Source organism: Manacus vitellinus, unplaced genomic scaffold (assembly GCF_001715985.3).
Source record: "Manacus vitellinus isolate BGI_N305 unplaced genomic scaffold, ASM171598v3 scaffold_8_pilon, whole genome shotgun sequence".
In the NCBI taxonomy this organism is placed as follows: Eukaryota; Metazoa; Chordata; class Aves; order Passeriformes; family Pipridae; genus Manacus; species Manacus vitellinus.
In genome coordinates, this window is record NW_021940864.1 from 20,144,056 (window position 1) to 20,170,470 (window position 26,415).

The 26,415-nt window shown below is 36.2% G+C and overlaps 1 protein-coding gene and 1 long non-coding RNA gene across 2 annotated transcripts in view; one reads left to right on the forward strand and one right to left on the reverse strand.

Annotated features, from left to right (window-relative positions):
• Positions 1-26,415, reverse strand: part of BIRC6 (baculoviral IAP repeat containing 6) — a 173,569-nt gene that overhangs the window by 19,029 nt on the left and 128,125 nt on the right. Inside the window, 1 exon segment of the mRNA XM_029965115.1 lies at positions 1,555-1,765. Within this exon segment, the coding sequence (XP_029820975.1) occupies positions 1,555-1,765 (211 nt within the window).
• Positions 19,251-21,947, forward strand: LOC103765811. The gene is made up of 2 exons (XR_608115.2): positions 19,251-20,074; positions 21,184-21,947. It is a non-coding gene; the product is annotated as an uncharacterized LOC103765811 (long non-coding RNA).

A 26,415-nucleotide genomic window follows, 5' to 3' on the forward strand; every position in this document is an offset into this window, starting at 1 on the left:
TTCAGATCTTAAGTTGGCACTGAAGAACTAACTAGTCATATCACGTTTATTTTACCAAATTAAAAAGAGATTATGAGTAGTAGTCACGTGCCATTCTCTCTTTTTAGAATTCAGCCTGCGGAAGTGACATGAGAAGATACAGGTATCCATGACCATTAAATCTGAGGCTAACGGATGACCAGATCAGCAAAAAAAAAAAGAAAGCCCCAAATCAGTGATTCTGGTGGATAATTACATACATATATATTGGAAATGGATTACATAGAAGCCAAATATATTTTCTTTTTTATTTTAAGAAGATTACAATATACTATGATATGCATAATATTACCAGCAAGCACAAGCCGATTTTTTTAGATGGGTATCCAACATAAAGAACTGGGTTTTGTCCTTCCTAGTTCTGTTTCTTTTACACTAATTCAGCAAAAAAAAAAAATCCCATTACAGGTACATTACATGCTTGATATGCAAGACTAGCAATCTCAGTCAAGGATTAGAGAAATTTCTGGGTAAAGTCCAGTTCATCAGCAGTTACTAGAAAGAGCTTCCATTAATTAGATTCCTTCTCAGCGAGTCTTTCGGGTAATGGCTGGTAAATACTCCAAGTTTAAAGTGGGAGAAAGAACATTCTACACACACCTTTTCCTGACATTATATTTACCTTCTTTTCATGATATTTCAGCATATGCTTAGACATAGCACTAAATTTCACAGAGAAGGACAGGTTATTATTTCTTAACAAGACTATGCAAGACTATGCAAACCTACCAGCTTCTATGTGTCACACCAAAAACATTCCTTGTAAATAGTACAGTAATACAGACAGATAGATAGATATAAATACAAATCTAGATCAAACAGCAGGTATGTTTTCACTCTGGACTGCAGCATCCATTCAGAAACATATACAGAACTGAATTTTCTTTCATTTCCATATTCATAACATGTAAGAACACATGTCCTGGTTCTGGCTAGGACAGGGATTATTTTTGCAGTAGCCAGGAGGAAGCATGGCCAGGACCCGAGGATTATTCTATAACACCTCACGTCACTGCTAGGGGTGGGGGGAAGGGAGTCTTCCAGGGAGAAGGGGTTCCTTCCAGTTGAGTAAGCATGGTGGAGGGAGCAGTGGGGTGGTGCCAGTTCCGAGCCAGAGGGAGAGAGGTTGGGTGGCATCAGTGAGCTGGTGGGAGCGGTTGGGTGGTGCGGCTGGAGTCAGGTCAGGCTCTGTAGTCGGGTCATTTTTGCATGTGAATCACTTTCTCATTTGTATAGTTTTGTTATTAATATTGTTGCTGTTATTGTTAATTTTCTTATCTCATTGCTGTTTCCAGTAAATTGTTCTTATTTCAACCCATAATCTTTAGCTTTGGTGCCTCCAATTCTCCTCTCCAGCCTGCCACAGAGGGAGAGGAAGGGGGAGGGGGAGGAGTGAGAGAGGGGCAGTGTGATTTGGAGAGTCCCAGTGGGAACACTAAATTGAGGAGCACTGTTCCTTAACCACAACAACACAATACAGTTTAAATGAAGGTTAGGGCTAATAAAAGTGATTACCTCAGTCGGTTGGTATAGGTATCTACACAGGTCTTCATTTTAGCCAACAAAGTCCCAACAGAAGCTTGTGACTCACACTGTTCTTCCTCCTCTTCACTACTTTCTCCTGACAGAGGAAGAAGTAACGGTACCATCGATGTGCAGGATGCAATAGCCCGGAGTAATTCTAGCAGAGCTCGGTAAAGGGGAACGTGTCGGGCCATATCCAAAACTAAGAGAGACAAACAGTTTACAAAAATTAATAAAATTGAAGATCCTTCCACTCAGTACAGATGTTTTGAATGGAACACCTAGATACTAATAATTATTAAAATATGAATAACATTTAAGGGTAAAATACAGTATTCTGTATTAGCCACTTATAATTTGTTTTAATGGACCTGTCCTGAAAAATATTGATAAGATGCGTGTAAAACAAAGGTTAACAAAAGACACAAGTGAACAAAAGTGCTAAGAGGATTACCACATGCTATATTAATTTCTAGTAGCCTAATATACAGTCCTGGCTTCAGTTGTATGCTGACAGTAACCATAAGCAAAAATCTATGGAGGAAAAATTGTAACCTATGGCATAGCAGAGTAACATTTGCTGAATCTAATAGCATTAATAAAGCATTAATAAAGACTTTCATGTCACCCACTTTATTTACAGTTATCTTCTCCTTTGGGAAAATTTGTTTACATTATTGCAAGAATATTTATGGCCCTTAAATGAAGCTATCTACTTAGTAGAAGTCTAGTTTTGCTCCCTTTTGTGGAGAAAGTATCTTTTTAAAAACCATTATGCATTCTTCGGGGCATGCAAAGGCTCTAAAGGAGATGCAAATTTTATCTGCATACATATGAACCACAAAACAGTACAGATGTGTAATAATATATACTAAGCAAACCTCACTGTCTTACTGCTTTTCAATGTGATGTATATGTATTACAGAAGTAACTTTGGGTAGACTATAGATATCAGCTCCTCTGATCAGGAAAGACAGGCAGAGATACACAATTCTAATGGATTCTCTAGCACCACATTGTTTATTTTTCTTTTCCACTTGTTTGGACAAATATGTAATGGATGTCATTTCAACTGACTTTGTATCATTAACAGAAATCCTGAAAATGTAGCAATAGGCAGATACTTTAACACAGCTGCCTCCTCTGTCCCTAGGACATGCTATTTTTAACCTAACTGCAGAAAAAATTTGCTCTAGTTTAAAGTATTCACAAATGACTGAGTTTATGATAAAATAAATTTATGCTTTTTCCAGCAAAAAACTGCAGACAACAAAAAGCCCCTGACAACTTGCATTAGGACAGAACAAAGCACAGAAGAACTCTTTAATGTTTCATTTAGCGCATCTCATCCTCCAAGCTAAAGCAGATCACAAACTTTCAACTCCTGTCACCAAACCCTCAGCTCTAAATACAGCACGATGGGACAGTATAAATAGCCAAGCTAAATTCAAGTAGCCGGTTTATGCAGGTTTAAAGCTGGATTTATCTCTACCAGGAGTTCTTTGATCAATAGCTTGCTATTTATTTCTTGAATATATTACAATGGCACAAACTCTTAACTGGGTGAAGTGCTGTTGAAGAGGAAGAAAATTTAGTGAAACAAAGTATTAATCTGCCAGGCCTGGCATCATGGCTCTAAAATTATCCTCTGTCAAAGTATTCCATATATTTAAAGAAAACTTCACTGAATTTAAATATTGGTATTAAGAAAACCAGTTTCAATTATCTGTTAATGCTTACATTTTTTTTATATATATATGTTTCCATTTCTTATGCTCAATCTCTAGTGAACAATGGTTGCCTAAAGAAAAAGCCCCACAACATGCAAAAAGGCCTTAAATTAAACACAAATAGATCTGATGATGTACGGATTAAAAAAACCCAAACAACAACCCACAACAAAATACAAAAAAGAAAAAAGAAAAAGAGGTGGGGAGGGGAAAGAAAGGGCAAGCATAAAACCTGGCCATAAACCCCCTCCCACCTGTAGAGCTAAAGACCAAGTTGCTCCTCAGTTTAATTAATAGCTGTTTATTATGAGGATAGTGAGTGAGGGAGAGATATGACCTCTTAGATAACCACAGCATTTCACTCTGGAAAGCTTTTATTTATTTATTTTAACAATGAAATTTTCATGAGGCCAGAATATATAATTTTGAGTCCTTCAATGCTGGCTTGCCCTCTCCTTTGCTAAATGGGTAGTTAAATTCAAAATTACTGTCATGAAGGGAACTGAACAGACATAACTTTAAAATGGGAATGTTTTCCAGAAAGATAGGAGAGACTTCTGGTTTTAGCAGATTCAATGCACTTGTACTGCTTTGCAATTGTTCTCATGTGAAACAAATGAAATGCATTCACTTGGTTTCAATTTAAACAACGTTTTAGGGAACAAACACTAATTTCTTTTACCTTAATGCCAGATTCTGCTAAACTCAATTTTTTGATACCATTATGTGTCTTACATTATTTTCTCCAGGACCTCTATTATACTTACTAAGAATTATGACTCATGCAAGTGTGTTTGTCTTTCCAAAATGCAAGAATTCCCCTCCATACCCAATCTGAATCCCCAAAATGTTCATCAAGACTGGATATCTAGATAAATATCAGAAACACTTGCTGTAAAGAACTCAAAATCGGCAAATTACTGTTTATTATCTTTATTTGGCAGTTCATCTACTCCTTGCTCCTACTCTGCTTTCAATTGAAAGAGAACGCCAAGCTGACTACAGTGTATGTTTTCTGCAGATATAGGTCTGCTTTCTAAAACAGGTGAAGAAGACTTGAGTATTTTTTTAAGCTCTGTGTAATTTTTAAAACACAATGTTTAAGCCACTGGGACAACAAGATACTCTTGTAAATTACCCCCTTGGCCCAGGTTTGCTCTTTTCTAACCTGTCCACCTCCTCCTGGTGTGACCAGCTGTCCCTACAGCTGTCCTAACAGCACTTTTCTGCACTGAGAGAGGCTTAGCAAGTGCAGCAGTGTTCCAACTAGAACCTCAGGCTGTACCACGCAGGCTCCATCATCACCCTTACTGCTTTTAGTGTTTGCAGCATATTTAGTTGGTATTTATGATAGATGTCTTTCCTTTAGATATCATTATGTATATATTTAGGGAGAGTATTTCAGAAATATAAATGATACAGCTTTGTTAAAAAAAAATAGATCCTGTAATGAAGTTCTTTAAAAGAATTGAATTAAAATACTACGAACACAAAATATAAAATACAAATCTGCACATTAAAAAAAGCCTACTTCCATCATATAGAAGTAATGGACTATCATCCTCATATACAGGTATCCTGCCACCAACGATGGCAGCAATATGGATTTCAAGCAAATGTAAACTTCAATGAAGAACAAGTGTTAAAAGTAATCCATTGTATTCTTCAAAGTATGCTGTTCCTTGGGAACACATCTAACTTTTTTTTGCCTGGTTGAAGTGGGCAATGAAGGTGTAGCCTAACACTTTATTTGAATTAATAAGGTAGCTTCTTTTGTAGGAAAAAAAATCCAACACACCACAAAACAGAAGCAAATACATTTAATGTATTATTATTTGAAGTTATAATTTGAATACCATTAGCACACATTTAATATGTCAGAATCTTTTTATATGGATACTTCAGTTGTGTAAGAAGGCACTTAACAGTTTGACTTATATGGGCATGCACATAAGCATACCAAACTGCAAATACACAGCATTCCTAAGAAAATGAAAAAGGGAGATTAAAATTCTTGACTTTGTAGAAATGGTAGATGGATCCTCTGTTATACCAGACAATGACAAACACCTTTTACAAAGAGCTCACTTTGGTGCTCTCAGGCTCCCGCACTGAGTACACCCGGATGGTCCTGGCTGTTAGGCTCACACCAGCTGTGGGCTCTGTCACATCTGTCCATTTTTGTGCTGTTGGTGCTCCCTGATTCTGTGAGGCAGTGAAGTGCTGAGGAAGGTCCAACTCCCAGCACCAGAGACCAGTTCAGAAGCCTCCCCTTGTCAACTCTCAAATAGAACTGCTGCCCCCGAGAGCCCTGAATGTTCACTAGGTTTCCTGAGCATTTCTTCAAATGACTATAATATGCTACGTACTTATATCAAAAGAAAAGATTGAATTATTTCATTACTAGACTCAAAGCAGGGATTTGCACTCAGGTTTTATCCTGCTTCCTTGTCTGCCTTGAACAGGGCTGTCAGGACAGGGCTGCCTGGTGACAACAGTGTTTTCTTGGAAGAAGTGCCTGAAACGTGGCTTCTGCACCACCTGGTCAAAGCTGCTTCCCCTGCGAGCCTGCCATGTGCTTCTCAACTTATTCACTGAATACACATGAAGGTCTCACCTTTTGGCTATACCAGCAGACGAGTTCAACCAGTAGTGCATAAAGCAGAGCACAAGGCTAAAAACTGCTGCTGAACCTGGACTGTGAGCAGCCAGCTGCAGCAGACCCGCACCACAGCCCCTTGCCAGGGGCCTGCAGGCAGATGTGACAGCCCAGGGTGAGGGAGCAGGGCCAGGAGGTGACAGAGAACAAACAGCAGGTCAACACCACCACGGGGTGGGCAGCAAGACGATGTCAGCAGTGCTCCTGAAGGCTAGAATTCCAGTGTTACCACAGGCAACTCTAGCAGCAGCATCTTTATTAACATCTTTGTTTTATTAGTTGCAAGAATTATGAGTGGACATGTCCAAAAAACAGGACAATGTCTTATTGTCCCTGCTAATTAGTAAGGAAGTTCAGAGACAACAGGCAGTGTACATATTTACATATTTATTAATTCCCAAAAAAAAAAAAAGTATCTTAGATCTAAATTTATTCTGTTGCATTTAAGAAAAGCAGAAATAGCAGCAGGGTCATTGCCATTTACTATGATAGGTAGAGATGGCAAACATCTGGAAAACATCTCATGGTTACGGGGATAAGGTCTCCCATTCCTTTGGGTAATAAAGGTCAAATTTTACTGGAATCACTACAATTCTGTTAAGCCTCTTGCCACAATGTTTGCAATTTAGAAAGACACTGAAAGCTAAACAGGTAAAAAAATAAGACATTTCATAAAACTAAATCTCCCTTATATGCTAGTAACAATCAGTCTGATTTGGGTGGAGGGAAGAGGTGTATGACTGAAGTTATTTTAAGAAATCTTGACTTAAACAAACTGCTGAGCATCCTGCCTTTTGAAAACTACAGTCTTTCACATGTCTAAAGGTCATGAGATATTAAGGCACTGATCCCATTTTTTAAAACTTCTAACCTAAGCCTACTTATTCCTGGGAAACAATCTATTAACATTCAAGGATTGTGTTTGATTTTAGAATGTTTCAGTTGTTTTCCACACATCTATTTATTCATCACTAATATAGATCTATTTCTTACAAAAACCGAAGACTGCCCATATGCAATTACAACCTTAATATAATGAAAAGGCATATGGGGACAGGTCTTCACAAGATCAAGGCATCATCTTAAATGTCATATATATCTGTAACAACATAATGGCCCAACTGAGTCTAATACTACTTTGCTTTCTTTTAATATTATACAATATCAAACAAAGAATAGCCAGGCCTAATGGCCCGTTAAATAGACAGTACTGAACAGCAATAAATTTTTTTTGCAATTGATTTAACATCCTCAGCTCAACTTAACTGGCTATGAATAAGATTATAAAACTTATTTCCATTGCAAAGGTGCAAAGGATATTTAAAACGTATTGCAAAGAATAGGACATTTATTCCAAAATAAAGTAAACTATTAATATAGCATATCCATGATATAAAAAAATCTTCACACTTTACAGCAATTTAAGGAAACAAATACAGATGAATAATTTGTAAGAAAACGACGAAAAGTTCTGCTTTACTTGCATCTAATATGAAGACCTTCCCACTGTGATTCTCACAGAATTCCTACCCCAAAGGAACCTACAAACTTGATGTAAAAAAACCCAAAACAGACATCTGAGGGGAAAATTAAATCAACTCCTTTACCAGTTTTAAATATATGGCACTGCCAGATGCAGACCCTCCTTGCTTCTGTGCTACGAGAAAAGCTGTCTATGTATATATATGCTCTCAATTTATCTCCTGTACATAATTTCTAATTTTCTTTCTCATTATTTAAAGACTTAGTGAATTTCAGTTAGAGCCCCACAGAATGACTATTTTTCTTATGTACAATTTCTTTTTACTTCTGACCAATACACGACTGATGTTCTGCCTTTGTTGAAGGAAAGAAGGTTGTGCAGCCACAGCAGAAGGCACCAATGGCAACTCTTCCTGAATTATGTCCCTTTTATTTGTTTTCTCGAAGAGATTTGCCACTGCAAATATGAGAGGGATGGTCATCAATTAAATGATCAATTAAAAGGAAATAACTGGGAAAAAAAAAAAAAACAACGTATTCTGGAGGAACCCATATGTGTATACCCAGGAAATGTAAGGAAGGCCTCCTTCTTGCATGGGGTAAAGCTTCCAGTGACCAAGGGGGATGCCTTCAAATTTTATTTCTTATTTTGTTTTTGATCTATTTCAACGAGACTTTTTATCTTCCTGGAAAGACGAATGATTTTTTGTTAAATATTCATCCAGAAGTAGCCATCTAATCCTGCCTCCGTTTTAAGGCAATGTGAAAGAAAACCACTGACAGTCACGGAGAGTAACTATATTATAAAACCGTTCTATTCATATCACACACAAATGCTTGATATTTACTATAGTGTATCCAAACCTCCCCTGCAAAAAAAAATCCAAGAATATACCTTTGTATTCCAAGAGATATATTTTTCTTTTACAGTAATGAAGTTTAAAGGACACAGCAGCATCAGGTTAAGAAACTAAAAGTAAAATAAGTAATTCTCATTACTGTGCTACTTATTAAAAAGTTTAAGACCAATATTAAGAACAAGACTGCAGTACCTTTTTAACCTCCAAATAAATTTAAAGTAGATCCTAAAGTTCTGCCAATTTTACACCATTTGTAAAACACGCTTAGTAATTACTGAGGACATATTTTTTGATGCCTAAGTATGTTATTCACAAACTTAAAACCTATAGACATGATAAAATTAAGGACTTGAGCATCTCATTATCATATTAAAGACTCTCAGCTGCTACAAACAACACTGTTAAAAAAAAAAAAACAAACAAACCACAAAAAGGAAACACTCATTTTGGACTTTTAATTAAACCTTCAGACACAGTGTTTTGGCCACAAACACTGCCAAGCATGGATGAGACACACTGTCTTTCCAATAGGCCACACATCCTTTTGCTAAATATTTTAAAACTGGAGCCGTTCCTCAGTGCCCCTTTACTGCATCTTTGCAAACATATGATCTATGAATGCAGTCCATGCTGCAGGCAATAGTGTCAGTTCCAAATAAGTCGTGCTCTGCTGCCTCTTGATTTTCTGTTTCAGAATCAACCCAGGGCAAGCCTCTTTTATAATAGGCCTAATTAACACCCTGTGTTCTCCTCTGTTTTGATACAAAAAGAGATTGCCTACAGAGTAATTCAAAATCAGATCTCTTTAAGTATACATAAGCCTTTGGGTAAAAATAAAACAAAAGATTTTTAAATATTGTCATCTTGCAATTATTTAATTAGCTTGACTTTTTCTTAATTTTTTTTTTTTTTAATAAGAACAACACCAGCATTTTCACAGTACTATTGTAAGTATCAGAAAAAATGGCATCAGAAGAGACTAGTCCCTTGCATCATGAAGAAGGAGAAAGGGGTTAAGCCTCTTTACAGGTCATGAGTTACAAATCCCGTATCAGGGCAGCAAAACCATGCAAGAAGGGTGGGCCTCTGAATTTAATGGACACAGTGTAAGGCTCTAAGTTATTGTTATTATTGTTCAGATACAGCCTTAAAATTTTGCTCTTCTTATATCAGCACTGAGCCCACTAGCAGTCAAAAAAAAATAAATCAGATCAAATGTTACAAAAGGTAAAGATAAATTAGAAATTACTTATTGAGATTGCATTCAATCATTCGTACCACTTCAATACCATGTGCATTTCCCCCTTTCTCAAAAACACAAGACAGAACTGGAAAAGGGATAAGAGAAAGGAGACTAAACGACGCAAGGTACAGAATGAGCACTATTTAAAATGAAACAAACTAAGGCATTACAGTCTCAGTGACTAATGAAGGATATCATAAAGACATAGTTTTTAAATTATGAGTGGTAAGAAAAGTGAACAGAATTGGACTGATCAATACATTCAAATGAGTGGGCACAATATCAGAAGAAACACTGCCATTTGTAAAAGAGCATACACTACACAACACATAACTATTAAACTTTGGAAAAGCCTAGCACTAAGTGTCAGGGCAGTAAATATTGTTACAGGTTCAAAAGTAATTGGGTAAATTGATGTAAGAACAGGCCATCAAAGGCTAATACATGAGGGGACACCACCCTTGGCAACATACTAGCAATACCAAAGCAGCATCTGCATTTTAGCCCCATCCCTATATTCTCCCATGGGCATCTGTTATTGTCCTCTATCACTGACAAAGTAATGGCCTAACAACCTTCGTCTGTCTTGGCATTGTGGCTTGTGTCTTCTAGAATATTTGAAAAAAAATAACAGTTTAACTGCAACAGCAAATGAAAACTGTGCTCAATTACAGAAGCAAAATGCATTGCTCAAGGTCAGTCATCTGTAGTGTAGAAATGCTCTTAATGATTTCTGGTTTGCCTATTTTTAAAGAATATTTGATTTTGGTGAAGTATTTTCAGGAAATTTTTGTAAAGTCGAACAACACTTTTCACAAATTCAGAAGGAAACCTTTGCCAGAAAAAGTGTAAGGCACTATTTCATTAGGCCAGTGTATGCAGTTGAGTAAACAGACACAATTTCTTGTATTTTGAAAGAACAGGAAAAAGAAACTCAAAAAATATTAAAGACATGAAAACCATACTGATCTTTTAAAGCATAAGTGACTATTAAAACCATATATGATCCCCAGTTTTGGACATATTACTATTTAATGCCACACTCTAGTCCCTGATAATGGAATCCATTAGAGAAATCACTCTCTGCCATTAAACAGAGCTCCAAAAAAACCTTGAAAAAGTGGTCAGGTAATGAAGAGATGCTTCTTGGAGGCTCCAGAGCCATCTTATATGGGGGTTGGGGAATACATCAACAGGTAAGAATAATTAATGGAATCTAAAAACGCAAAATTGTGTATTCTTTTGTTTTGTTTGATTGAAAAAATGGCCTAGCAGGCATCAGTGTAGAAAGGATGTGAGTAAGTACTGAAGAGTAAGTACATACTGCCATGGGATCCAACCTCACTGCAACTTTTAAGAACCTCTCCTCTGAAAAATAGCTGGATTTATGCAACATCAGTTCTTTAAAACCAGCAAAATATGAAGAAATACAGTTAAAGCATAAAGCTATAAGTAAATCATATTTGCATCGAAATCTAGAAAACAAGGGTAAGAAAGAATCAATGTAAAGTCCCAGGAATGTTCCATATTATCCAATACAGACAGAATAATACATAGAAAGGCATAAATAAAAGAAATATATTAAAAATATGAAGAAAGATACATATAAAGAAAGGCATTCAGAGACTGCATGAGAAAAAGTTGTTTGCCTGATCAAGGGATGAAAAAAAACCTTCACTACTAATACAGCCCTTTATTATGGCATTTAGTACGACGAAAAGGATTTGAGGTAGATGTACTGAAATAAATCTAATGTTAAAGGTAAGCTATAAGTGTCAAATTAATTTCCACTTAGCCAAGGAAATAAGAAAAATATTTTCCGTTGAGAAAAATATAAGATTTAAATACTCTGCAGGCAAAGCCTTTCTTGAAAAAGTTAAAATAAATTCAAAACAAATCAGGAGGTAGAAGCTTGCCTACCATCTCATGTTAAGTGTTTTAAGTGTGTAGCACTCCACAGAGATGAAAAGAAAGGTATCACTGCTCCAAGAACATGGATCAGGATTTTTAAAGGAGTTAATCTGGCTTCCTTCATCCCTGGAGGAAGGAATAGTGATTTCACTATTTTTGGCAGATGAGTGGGCAAGCAGCCACCTTGAAATAGTCTTCAGTCAAAGTGTTACCTCTTCCAGGCCATAAAACAGTCACTAATATTTTAGAATAAGATGGGAATCGAAAATAAGATGGAAACCTGCCATTTTATTGCACATGCTGCAGAAATCAATGCAGAAATTCAAAATTAGATAATGAAGTTGTGGGGTGCTTTTAAACCATTGCTTCATTAGATGGAAAAAGGCCAAGATTTGGGTCTTCTGTTCTGTCCAGCAGAGGACACCAACATCGTTACTGGAATGAAAGGATGTGCAGTTCCTGTGCTTTTTGATGAGCTTTCCCTATGTGTGAGCACACCTACAAGATCACGTCCTCAGGGGTCAGAAAGGAGACTACTTAAGCATCTCATTCTGCCTTAAATATCTAATTATTTTGCTTGGCCAGGATGGCAAAGCCCCCGTGCATATGCAAAACAGAATTTCTATCACTCTAGTGTGTTCTTAGTAAAGGCAAAGCAAAAATGTCTAGGACCAACCCTGGCAAACTGCTCTGCACGTGAACAGAAGGGATTATTAGTTTCTTTGGTCAGCAACTTCTTATCAGCTTAACTGATTGGGCTGTCACTACTTGACAAAACCACTAACATGGAAGAAGACAAAAAATAGTAAAAAATTGAAAAAATTCAGAAGTCTCTTGTACATCATAAAACATTTGTGCCCCCTACGCGGTTACTGTATCTTACCAAGAAGGTACAAGAATTACAAAAATAGGAAAGACGCACATGGTACATTTCTGCTATACAATATGCAACTGCAGGACATCTAGTATGGTGTCACATTCTCTTCTCAAAAAAGACTGTTGGTAATAAAAGGCATCATTTTTACAATTAATTCTTAATGCCTCCAGTAAAATCTGTGAATGTTTGTAGCATGTGGCGCTGCACAGAAATCTATTCCAGACACCCAGTACTCATATTCCCAACTGTAATTACCAAGTCTAAATGAAACCACTTGAGATGTCCTGTCTGACTAAAGTAAAATAAGAAAAAAAATGGTAGGACCAGTAACATTTACGCTGGAAATTTTGAAAGATGCAAGGTGGTATCTCCAATTTTAAAGGGCTGGCTAAACGTCTTTACCAATTACCCTCAAAGGGGAAACCAGTCCAGTACTTACAGACTCCCAGTCTTGTCCTATGAGCAGGGATACAGCTACCAGTGCTGGCTTTGAGATAATGAAGGGAAAAAATGAGCTCCTCGATGAAATGCTCGTGGGCTTTCGCAATGAGATAAATGGCCCAGGAAAGCCTAAGCTCCCTCCACACTAAACACAGCAGAAACTTTACTGCCTTGTGCCTTGAACAGACAGGTCAGTGACCTGTACTGTTTTCTCAAAATTAAACAGCTATCACAAGATGCTGACCATCCATTGGCAGAGAGAATTTCATGGAACACTCATGGCCAAAACCAAACACTTTTGAAGACAACCATCCATACCTTCTATTTCTCAAGAAAACATACAGAAACTAATTTCAGGAATGAAATGAAAACCAGCTGCATCTCATGTATGATTTGTTAGCCTCTATACGTCCTTGTATCAAGGATCAGCATCTAACTGCATTTCTCCTGAAAGCTTATTAAAAAAGATAACTCATCTGTGGGAGGCAGGAAAGCAAACATCATAGTTTAGTTTCCTTTTACATAAAACATATTACACAATGGAGTGCAAAGCATAAAAGTCTGTCAAAAAAAGTATCTCTCCAGTTAGCACCAGCAGAGTTATGGCTAAGTGGATACAAAGGGGAATAGTAAAAAATTACAAGTCCTTGGCAGGCAGATACAGATACACAAGCAGTCTGTTGCTCATGCTTTCAAGACAGTCATTTTATGCTGTAACCACAAAGGTCCAGAAATGCAGTGGTCTCAGATGAGAAAGAAATCTTGTTTACTTATGTTTTCAGGATTGTCCTGTAAAGCACCTTCATTTGGAAAAACTTCTTTTATTTAAAGCCCATTAAAAACTGACAGACAAAAGCCTCACCCCACTCTTGATTCCAGAGTGAAATATGCTGTCATTTAGGTAGCAGAATATGGAAGAGACTATGTGGGTGAGAAGCAGAAGGGGGAACAATGTGAGATGCGAGAAGCCCCATTGAAATCTGAACTTTACCCCTCCTATTTCTCACCTGATAATTTCTTGAGCATCTTTACCACAAAAATCCCTTCCTTCTGGAAAATTTAACAGGCACTTTAATTCACTGTGATCAAGTGAGTGGGGCCAGAGGTTGCAAGCTAGTCTGAGGTATGCTCTGAACATGCAGCTGCAAAATACACTGTATAAATGCAGCTGTATAAATCAACGAAGAGCCCTCCCGTTTATGAATTTATGTTTAAAAGCCATATAAAACAATGTGCAGTACAGAAACAGATAAAGATTGAAGCAGGACCAGTCTCTCAGTGATCTTTGCTAAATACTGACTTGTTGAAAAAAATACCTCCATTAGCTCTTTGAAGCAAACCTCAGTTTTGAAAAGACTAAGTACTTTATCTGTCATGCAATCTAGTACCTAATTACAACCCAAATTTAAGCTGCTTCATTCCTCATAACAGCTAGGTTTTTAATTTTCAAAGATTTCAATGCCATGATGTTTCAATACATAATTACTCCTTATAAATTACAACAAATTTCTGAAACACAGTGGAGCTGAAAGTACGAATTTATAATTTGTGCTTTCCTAACTCTTTTATATTATTAACCACTCAAACAGATAATCAGTTTTGACATTTAAAAAAATTCTGTTATAATTCTAATCCACAAGCACTATCTACTAGGAAACAGTCTGCTACTTTAAATGCTTTGAAAATATATTCTTTTGCAATAGAAAATAAGAGAGTTTGCAAGGTAATATTTTCATCCTCTTATTCCAAAACTAAGGATGACAAAACAGAGGAAAGAAATGTAGTAAAAGGCGCTGGAATGGTGGTATCCTCTATGTTTGCTTTGTTTTTCAAGATCAGTCATCTGAAAACTCCGGAGAAAGGAGTTCTTGTCTGTCAAAGGTATGATGCTTTAAGGTCTTTGGAGAAAGTGGAACTTGGTGTAGTACTGTAGTTCTCTGAGAGCCACCCTGCTGGACCATGATCAGTTCTCACTACTCTGCTTCCTCTTTGCTTGTCCAATGAGGACCCAACAGTCACTTAACAGACTCTTCTGACAGACCAAAATCTATGAACATGACAGCTCAAAAAACTAATACTTGAAAGTCCTAATACTCCTACAGAAGCATGAAGCCTACACTCAAACCAGTGTGCAGAAACACTCCCAAAAAACATCTTGAGCTGCAGAGAACAGCACTGAAACAGAACCGAAGCATTCTATAAGTTATTAACTTTATAAAAGTACAATACCCATACAAAAGATTCTTTTTGATACCAATAAAGAAAGGAAAAAATCAAGATTGCCCAGCATCGCACATGAGACTAGAGACTGAAGAAGAAAAAACAGCCTCTTGCTCTTATTCCATCATTCCCTTCCATCACATTCAGAAGGTCAGCACACACAGCTGGGGCTGAAATTCCCATCTCTAACTCAGGACCATTCATCAGTCACCTACTTCTGAATTGCTTCAGTTCATAAAGACATTGACTTAAATAGTTCCCTCAAAACAAATATGTGACACGCCGCATGACACCTTTCAAAGGTCAACTGGCTGTTCTTCCTAAGTTTTTACTCAACCATCAAACATCACTTTTCTTGACAAAATACTGGTGTGCATTCTGACCATGATCACAGACAATAAAACAGGGGTCAAGCTTGACCAGTGCTAAGAGAAGCTGGTGTTGAAAGGAGTGTGGCAGAAGAACTGGTACTACTCCATGTCCATTTAATTGACTTAACACAGAATTATTTTAGAGCAAATACGAGAAACTGGAACAAGCAAAGTCCTGGTAAGTGAAGACTGACAGGTAGGAACTTACTAAAGGAACTTCTGTAGCTAGTTATGAGAGAATTTTGAACTTTTCCAAGGATATTCTGGGTCAGTAATTAGAGTTACAAAATCAGGAAAATCCCCAGACAATAGTCAAAAGGCAATGAAATTCCTCAATCTGAAGGAAAACACAAGATGTAGACACACAGTTGGAAGTGTCAAAATCATCAAATCAATGCTGAGCTGTAACACATGAAAGAGCTGTGAATGAGTATAGTAAGAAATCTAAAAATAACTTCGTGTTGCTACAGATGAAGGATCTGAGTTCTTCCTTTTTTCCACAGAAGAGTAAAAAAATACTTTGAAATCTGGCTATGCTCATCACTACTGAGTCAAGGGCATCACACATCAATCTGTATCATAAAAAAAATAGGATAAGAGCTCCCACGAAGAAAACATTAGTTGTGTTAAGTTCTCAGGAGAGAGAGAAAAAAAGAAAAAAACTAAGGAAAAAAGGAGTGTGGCTATCCACTTCTCACTTATGCTAAGTGAACCAGTTCATCTTAATTTGTGCGTACTATTACATCTCCCAAGAGACACAGTTTTGCTCTATTGTTCTGCAATTTAACTGAAAAACTGTTAGACCTCATAAAGAGAAGTTTGTGGAGGTTGTCAGAGAAGAAAACCAGAATGCATCACCTACAGGAAGCATGTGCTACTACATTTCAACTACCTTCCTGCATCTTAGGGCAAATGAAGAACAAATACAAGGAGAAATAGTCTTCATGGACAACTGATGTACGCAGGATCTTTTGGTTTTCATTACAGCATTTTAACCTAACTAGATTTTTAAGTCCAGACAGTTCTTTCTATTATTTTCTCTATTTTCATCTCCCAATTTTCCTTTACATTCTACTTTAACTTGCAGTCTTGTTCAGAGTATTTTCTCCCTATAATGGTAAGCTATATCTCACTCAAAACATCCTATTTTAATGAAAAAATACAGCATATAGAATAATCTTAGAGTACATGGGAATCAAAATAATATGAATTCATAAAAATACATGAGGAACAAGAACACATACACTTTTGTTAAGAGTATTTGCCCCTTTTGTAATTGTCGTGTTATGGGTGTATTGCATTACTCGTGGCAGTAGCATATAGCAGGATAATGATCATCAAAGGACCAAGACTGTAAATTGTTGAATTTATACCACTGAGTTTCTACAAGATAGCTTGGCAACCTTCTCTGAAGTATGAATATCTTTAAAATATGACACACATTTGTATTGTGTAAGGTTAATTCCCATGCAATAGAAGCAACATCAGCAGTATTGAACAGTGACCTCTAATCAACCAAATTTGTTCTACTCTTGGAAAACTACATAAATCAGTTACCAAGGAGTTGCCAAAGTCTTACTAAGTGCTTGAAAGCTCTTCCTAAATGGAAGTAACAGAATTAAATTTAGGATGATTTTGGATACTACTGTCCAAACCCCAAACATCGAACATTACATGTAACGATGTGATGTTCACTCCAAAATAGGTGGGTTTACTACTGACTTCTCTAAAAGGTCCTCCCAGACACTAATGTTATTTTACAAAAAATGTAAAATATCTCCCCATCTTTACAAATGCCATCAAATATTATGGATAAAATAAGGCCCTTTCAAATCAATCTGTATTACTCACTTCACTTGTGAGAAATCTTGCATGAAATTTTCCCCTCACAATGGAGATGCACTGTAGCTATAAGGAAGTTATTTGTAAATGCCAGCTTCCACCCAACATGGATGAATTCCTTGAGTTTCCTATAACCAACAAATGTTAACCCTGACAACTTTTATTTTTTAATTCTCAAACAGCAACTGTTTACCCCCAGTAACAGCTTAAGCAGCTACTGCCCCACCCCTCCAACTGTACTGTGCTAGAGATTTATTTTTGGCTGGGTCTGTTTTCCAAACCTGTTTACAGCATGTCTGCACAGACGCACATGATAATACAATGGAAGGACGTGAGGGGAGAAATCCCATCAAACCATGGCAAATGCTGGACTTGAATCACGGTGTGCAGGAGGCTTCTCTCCCCTCGACTGTGTGCAGAGGGAGCCCAGAGAGATTTGTTTCCCTGAGTTCCCTGTAGCCACTCAAGTGCCATTTGCATCACAACTATGAAAAGGGCAGACCACCGTGAGACCTCAACCACGGCAATAACCAGGCCAACAAATATCCTGTGAATCTTTTTCTGCTCTCTGTGGAAACATCTTAATTAGCTAGTTCTTTGCAGTGGAGCTGAAAATATATCATTAATCTTTAAATAAAATATGCACGTTGCACCATTTCTCCCTTTCACAAAAGAAAGGGAGAAATTTTGACTTTTAATGTGTGTGGGTTAATATGGTAACTTGAAAATTCAGTTATTGCTAGGTGCTCTCAGAAATGTGAATGGTCAGAATACACAGATGAAGATTTTCACATCTTTGTATCTCTGAATGGCTCTAAATGAATACAAAAATATATTCAAGATATACAGACACAAAAAAATTCCAAGAACACGTGAAGATGTAGTAGCCTTTTTAGAATAAGAAAATAGCAAGAGCTTGAAATGAAAGACCATATACACATAGTAGAATATATATTTAAGGAAGTTATGCTGGAGAAATTTAAATTAATTAGTTAAATCTTCTAGAGTCAAACAATTTCACTGAGGCAATGTAACTTTCAGGATAAAGAGCAAATAATGCAGAAGTACCATACAGTACTTCAAACATGGTATTTATTATTAAAATAATGCACATGTAATATATGCAGTTTTGTTTGTTACTAAGAAACTAACAAATGTACTTAGACACTTTAGAAAAATAATGAGAAAAAATTTAATGTAAATTCAGTTGAAATTGGAAGAATTCAAAATAATGATTCTGCTATCTTCTGCTTTCTCACTAAAAGATTATTGAAAACTGAATCTCAAAAAATGCCTTGTAATTTCTAAAATATACTGTTCTGGAAAACTATCAAGGTTTCCAGTTACATTCCTACTGTTTAAATTCAGTGTAATTAATTGTGCTTTGACTTTTTATATACATATACAAAAGTACATTTTTGTACATTTGAATTCTGAATTGCTTGATGTTGCAAGTATTTTTGACAAAATAAATTTTCTGACATATGTAAAATACGGTTGCCTTTGCATCAAGAAGCTATGCTATACCAATGAAAACACACTGCATTGGTAGGTTTCACAGACCAAAGCCACTGAATAAAATGATTTGGAACACAGTTGCTTGCAGAGATTATTAAAATTGTGGGGGGTTTTTATCTGAAAAGATTGGGAGGAGAAGACTTTGCAGAGTTCTCCCCCCCTTCCAACTGGACAGGAAAAAATTGCCTTTCTGATTTACCTAGGAAAAAAATTGCGTTGAGGGTTTCTGTGAAATCAGAACAGGAATATTTTCCTTTAAGTGTGTGTTTTCATTAATTACATACTAACCTGCATTCTTTGGGTGGTGAAATAAAAGGGAAAAAGCGTTAGAAGTAGTATTTCCTATAGAAACAATTGCCTGTCAAACAAAGCATAAAAAGACAAAAGGCAGAAACACTGTTTCAGCTTGAATGCCTTAATGTCACCATTTGTCATGCAGCACTTCCTCAGAAAACCCAGAAGTACAGTTAACTCTACTCCTCTTTACACCACACACTTTCTCTGTTGGTACAGGATTAAAATGTGCCTGGCCTGACAATGAAACAGCAGAGCCATCGCACATTGTTATGCAACTCACTGTCTGCAAGGGTGGCTCGTAGCTCCTTCTTTATTCAGCAAGTGCCAAGTGCATGTTTAATCAATGTCACAGCTCACCACAGTATGCAACTAAAGCCACCGTCATTCCTCTCTTCAGATTTGCCTGGCTGAGTTATGCAATGCTCCGAAGAATACCTTGGAATTCTTTCCAGAGGCTCTGAATGCAGGTGTGTGACAGCGTTCACACTACTGCCAGCAAAGCAGACTTCTTTTCATCCTTTTTCAGGCTGGACTAAAATTACATAGTGTGACTGCACGTAGTTTGCTGCATTTGGAATTACAGCATGTCAACGTGAGAAAGCCTCTTCAGACGGCTGCCACAAAGAGTAAATCAAAGGCTGGGTTTTTCTGAAGTCTTAATAAATAACTAAGTATAACTGAATAAAACCAGGAGCTGTTTGTAATTTTTTTTAAGACAAAACAGAATAGCATGCATTTTGTTGCTCTGCATCATCGAAGGAAAAAAAGCCACAATTTTAATGGGAATTAGTCAACAGTGAGGATCATTACGAGAAAGAGCTTTACTGTTTTTCGACTACACTTGCTTTAGTGGATTACTGAAAGAGAACACCAGTCATTTGGAAGATTCTGTAACATTATTATCCTCACCGATAAACTTCATCAAGAAACTGCTCGTGCTCCTATCTGATCTGTCTGAGTGAGGAGAGCAGCCCCTTCATGAAGGTAAAAGCCTGGCTTGCCACTGAATCGACGAGTAAGAAGCATGTCTGATGACATTTTATTCCTGATGCAATGTAGGGTAAGAAATACCTTTTATATTTTACCTTTCTGTAAGATATGCTCTGAGCTGATGGCATTAATTAGACTCACAGCAGAAATACGTTAATCTCTAATGATTAAAGATGTTTGCCAGAAGAGAAAAATGCTGTTGCACTATAAAATGTGATTGTAAATCTTCAGTATATTGGAGTTATGTGAAGTAGTAGACATCCCAATCAAATTCCTGATCAATAAAGCTAAAACGGCATGACAGATTACATATAAGATCAACATCTCAGTCACCAACGAACATAATTTTACAGGGAATATGTTTCTAGAGGATATTTGACTGTAAATTAAGAGTACTACAGCAGCTAAGTAATAGAAACGACCTGTCAACCTCACTTTTGCAACAACAAAAAAATAAATCACATGCATCTGGAAATGTCCACTTTGAATTCCTATATTGCATAGAATTTTGCCACTGTAACAGTACTACTGTTCTTTGGCATACTGCAAAAATCAGCATATATATCAAAAACCTTTATATTTTAAGAGATAGACATTATCTGTTAAATGTTTACTGTTGCATGGATGTCCAAAAGCTGATCTATTAAACATGAAAAAGGGCAAGATCTTACCTGCAATTGCCTACTTAGGCTCACTGGTGAAAAACAACTGTAATACTGTTTTAAGGAGGCATATTTTACACGTTTGAAAACAGCAGGCATTAACATTCTCAACTGTTTCTGTACCATGGAGTTAAATATTTAAGAATGGCCGAAAATGCACATAACCTCCCCAGGCATTTCAGAGTATTCCACAATGCTCACATACCTGCTTTCATCAATTTCATGTTTTGTAAGGAAACAAATTATTTGGCTAAAGATAAATTTTAAATTTCTTTTATAATAAAGCACAATAACTGGCTTGAAGCACCAAGCTATTTTTCACTCCTATCAAATCTGTATCTACAGAACAATTATTTTTAACATGGAAATGTTCATACAAAAAGAAAACAAAAGATGAATGCAACTGAATAAACACAGCATTAAGAAATGTTGTGTAAGAACTACAGAATTGTTTTTAAAAAGATCGAAGCTTGCATGTTTGTCAGACCAGATTTACCATTTGCTTTCTTTTTTCTAGCTAGCTGCCAGAATACTGGTGAAGGCATTTGCAGGAAAAATGGGGACCTCTGCCATCACAACACTGGAAGATGTAAAAAGGCAAGAGGAAAAGGAGGAAAAAGAAGAATCTATTTTAGCACTGCTTGGAATCATTGGAACTGTGCTCAATTTATTTGTTATTGTTTTTGTGTATATCTACACCACACTTTGATGACATTTTTGAATATCAATTGCACATCACACAGTGCAAAGACCTGCGATGGCAAGAATGATTTCTAAATTTAAAGCAAAAAACCTCCACTGTCTGAAAGGATTATCAAAAACATTCCAGAGTAAAGTGTCTGGCTAAGGGTGCTGCATCAATGACTGATAAATGTATCTGTAAGCCCAGTTGGAGTGCTACATTATGTAAATGAAGGCAGACAATATTCAACTTCTTGTTGGCAACAGATGAAATCCAAATAGCAGGATCAGAAATGGCACTTTTTTACTGCCAGCAAACATGCAAGATAGAAATGTAAGCAAACGCTGAAAATAATCAGAACAGAGAAAGACATAAATTAAATATATAAACAAATATAAGCAAGGCCCCATGATGCTTTCTATGGTTTTATGCAGTATCTCTCTTCATAGCTGAGACCAGAAAACAGATAAAAAGGGGGTTATTTTTAGACCACCATAATTTAGGCTTATAACTTACATTAATGTATGATAAGTGTGGAAACAGGAACACTGTTATACCAGAAGTTGTAATACTATGAATAAAATTTTAACTATTGACTATATTCTGCAGCATTTTTGTTAGTCTTGTGGAAAGCTGAAAAAGGTTAGACTTTCTTGCCTTTACTAAATCTGTATTTGAAATCATCATGCTATACAGACAATGTGCTTTTCTAATTAAAAATCCTTTAAAGTGGTGTGAAAAAATAAAGAATAGTTTTAGTACTTCTTTTAAGAACTATTAATAACTATGACACACTAATACATATTCTCTAAATGAAAAAAACTTAAATTACATTTTCTATATTGCCATTTTCTGAATGTGCTTAACAGACGTCAAATACAATTCTCATGTTTTCATCCTGATGCTTATTTCCATGTAAGACATATCACACAAGGATTCAAGGTGTCTCATGGAAAACAGGTTTAATAACCTTTGTCCAGAAGACTGTACTCTCCCTTTCTGGACGAGGTCCTGAAGACATTTTCCCTTTTTGTACTGTTTATGATTGAGGCCCAGAATTGCAACTTTTACACATACTTCATGGAATGTCCAATTTACTACTTGAAATTGATGAAATTATTTCCACATTTTAAATTAAACCTACATATGTCTTTGAATTAGATCCAAAGCTGCAGATAGTCTGAGATCATAGAAGTTTTCGTATATGTGATTTTATCTCACATACATCTTATAAGACAAAAGTTACTTTTGAGACTTTAGGATTAAAAACACAGTAAATAAACACCACAAAAAAATCCCCAAAACAACAAAACCAAAACACCAAGAAACTTTTTTTAATGAATACTTTTCCTACTATTACATGTGCCACAGCGGAACAATGGAAGAGCTGCATTTCTAAAAATCAGCTCAATTTCTTCTCCTAGGCTGCAAAGCTACATCCAGTCCCTCCATAAAACAACATGCAAAGAAATACATCACTTATATAGGTGATAGTTTATTACTGTATAGAATTTCATAACTGCTAAACCAGCTGAGCCTTTGGAAGTCACTTCGAAACAAGCACATGAATAAGATAAGGTCAGGGATCTAGAACAGAATGAATTTGGCAATGATATTTCAGTCAGCTGCAGAAACCACACTGCAACACTGATTTATGGATGAATGAGGTAGAAGATGGTATATTTTGGTTTTGCAACTCTGAGTCAATACTGGCTCAACCAAAAGAAATGATAAACACAGCTGAGGCTGCACTGGAAGGAAGCACGTGCAGACAAGAAAATTTATTCACTATCCATAGTCTACAGCAAGTCTCTAGTAATGTATACTTATTTTTAGTATATGAAGCACCAAAGCATTCTGTAAAACTAAGCTACATTCTAGAGAAATTATGCAGGTTGCTAATGTTTATTTAATACTACAGAAGAGATATAACCATTATTAATTTTTTCTATGTACTTCTTATATCTACATACTTATGGATATTATTGCATTAATCTCATAATACAAGGATATTTGAGATGGGTCTTAAAATGAAAGGTTACAAGAACCTGAAAACTGAAATTCAGGTAGAAATTACTGCTGTTTATTTTGATCCTGAAGTTATTTAAAACTTGTAGATTCTGTGAAATAAATAAACAATTTTATTTCATACCATTTCAGTGCACAGCTCTCTTCTCAAAATTGTGAATCAACTAGTACACCAGCATTGGAGTGAAAAACTGCAACTTTTTTTTTGTAAGCACTTCAACAGCAAAATAGATAATAAACAATCCCAAAGTTATAACCAAATGTGGCAAAGGTTCAGCATTATTCTTTTACCAATGAATGAGTTCATTAACATTAATGAAGACTAGGAGAATTTTTAATACCAGTAATTATATACTGTCTATCTAAACTGCCACTGTACTTCCAATTTCATTTACAGCAAAGACTTTGACCCTTTGAAGGAAGTCAAAGGGTAACATTATCATTAGATTGCCCTGGCATACAAGTTATATTTTTTTTTAAAACAGCAGTCTGGTATTCTCTCTCAACAGGTAACACATGTGTTCTATTCTCATGTGGACCTATGTCTAACTCATATGTTAAATGAGCTCTGATATACCACTCTGGTGCTCATACATTTAATCCAATACATGCATAAAATCTCAATAAGAAAAAAAAATCTTAATATCAACTTCCTCTCTTTATGCACAGTAAAAAGTCAATAGTCTAGGGAAAAGCATGGTTGTGTGATGATTCAACATTTATGCTGCAGCAGCACATCACCAGTGATGGACGAATTAAGAGCTCAGTGTACCAGCTTCAGGGTACTCAGTTCAGTGGAACTGGACTATTTGCAGAAGTAAAATAACACCATATAATACCCTGAGAATAAATATGATTAGTAGAAAAGAAGTACTCTACCTTCAGCAGGCAAACTAGTCTAGTTGAAGTTCTGAGGTAAAGAGCCAAGGCCTGAACAGTATGACTTTTATGGATGCAACTAACAAAGGTACATCAAAAGAGGCAGAAAAAAGAATTCAGTACATTCACATTCAATGTATTCGTCCATAGTACTAAATAAAGTTCACAATGAGGTGTTTGGCAGCAGGATAGAGCAGCACAACTTTTTGTTAATGAATCTACAGGTCCATGGTGTGGCAGTACTTGGTAAACTATGAAAGGTGCATTGGAAGCAAATATTGGACTCTCCTGAAGTAAAACATGCTGGTCAGTAAACAAAATTCTTTCAGCAAAGCTCTCCCACAGAAATGCATCGTCTCGTCTCAGCAGTCAAACTCAGGGAAGACTGAGCTAATCTAACATCACAAGCTATGCTGATCACATCACACAGAGTCTTTGTCCACTGAAGAAGGAAGGGTGGCTAAAAAAAGGAGCATGCAGAAAACCTCACCTAAAATCACAATACTGCCTGCTTTCTGTAAGCCTGGGAATTCAAGCAAAGAGAATTCAAGTAGAATTCTGCAATTTGATATGAAGTCTGTTTTCCAAGGAAAAGGTGGTATCAAACTTCTCTCAATATTTGACTTTAAACACGATTCATTTATCTCAGGATTTGCTAGATAGTAGTTTAAGGACAAACCAGTACAACTATATTTTTAAGCAAGAAGAGCCTACCTAATTGTGGTATCACTGACAAAATCCCAGCTTCACTGGGCTTTTTACTGTCCAAGCCCATAAAAAAAATATACAGTCCTTGTCCTAGAAGTCACTTGATTTTCTTTCTCTCTGTTTCATGACTCCCTTCCACTGCCTTATCTCTATAAACCTCGTTAGCTACAAAGAGTATTATAAATGCTCCTTTCTTCTTTCCCACTTGAAAATACTAGCTTATATTAGTCTTCATAAACCTAAGTCCATCAGTCAAATAACTTACTTTTATCAGCAAAATCTAGACCTTCAAGATAGCCATGTACTTCAGTTAGAATCTGATGGTCAAACGTTTGCTAGGAACCTCTTGTTGCACAGTGCAAATTTTATTGCTGTGCATTTTGCTCAAGGAGAGAAGTGTTCACATATTTGAAAGAGATTCAATAGCAATAATTCTTTCAAATGAAATGTGCTAGATACAAGATAACAGTGAAAAGGTCTTACATGACAGCTTTTGGTGTATGATACAGAAGTTAAGAACTACATAAATTTTACACATGTAAATATGAATTAAGCACTTAATAAAAAACACAGGCGTAGTAAAAAAACCTCACCATGTTGCAAAGATAAACTTTTTTCATTTATAAAATGAGAGATAATAAGAGCCATGGTAATGCCATAACAAGATATGAAATAAACGCGAAAAAATCATCAAGAAACAGTGAAGATTACAGCAGTTACTGCTCCTTGTGACTAGAGTTATCTTGCATAATAGGAAAGTCCTTCATAGACAGATAAACCTTCCCTCTCTACAAGAAAGAAGCAATTATGGAAATTAATGAAAGTGGTTAGTTCACAGTTTTCAAGGACTTCACAATCACCTCACTTTGATGCAGATGAAGCGTCAGAATGTATCAGAGCAATCTGGTTTGCACTCATCTGGTTCAAGGTGAGGTTTCTAACAGATTAAATGTTATGTGAGCACTCCTTATCTGATCAATATTATTTTAATCTACAACAATCTAGATAACAATCTAGTCCATGTATGTTATGGGCAAATTAAGCACGATGGTAAAATACAGTCAAGCAACAAAAAACCTAGGTAGATTTCTAACTGTGACATAGGCCAATCTGTCAAAACAGTCTTGCAAGAAGGATGTACCATATCTGTAGCTAACTGAACATATGAAATCAAAATATAAAATTCACATCAATACCAAAATACTTACTATCTTATATCACCACAGTGTTAGCAGCCTACTGTGCAAGAAAAGGAACAGCAGCCTCATTGCACATATTTATAAAAATTTTTTCCCACATAACTGTATGTATATGGCACATACACAGATATGTGAAGATCACTGTTATTGCAACCATCAACAACAAACCCGAAAATCTAGTAGAAGAATACCTTCAGCATAAGGTTAACCTTCAACTGGTCCTACCAGCACCCATTAAAGTCTGAGAAAGTTA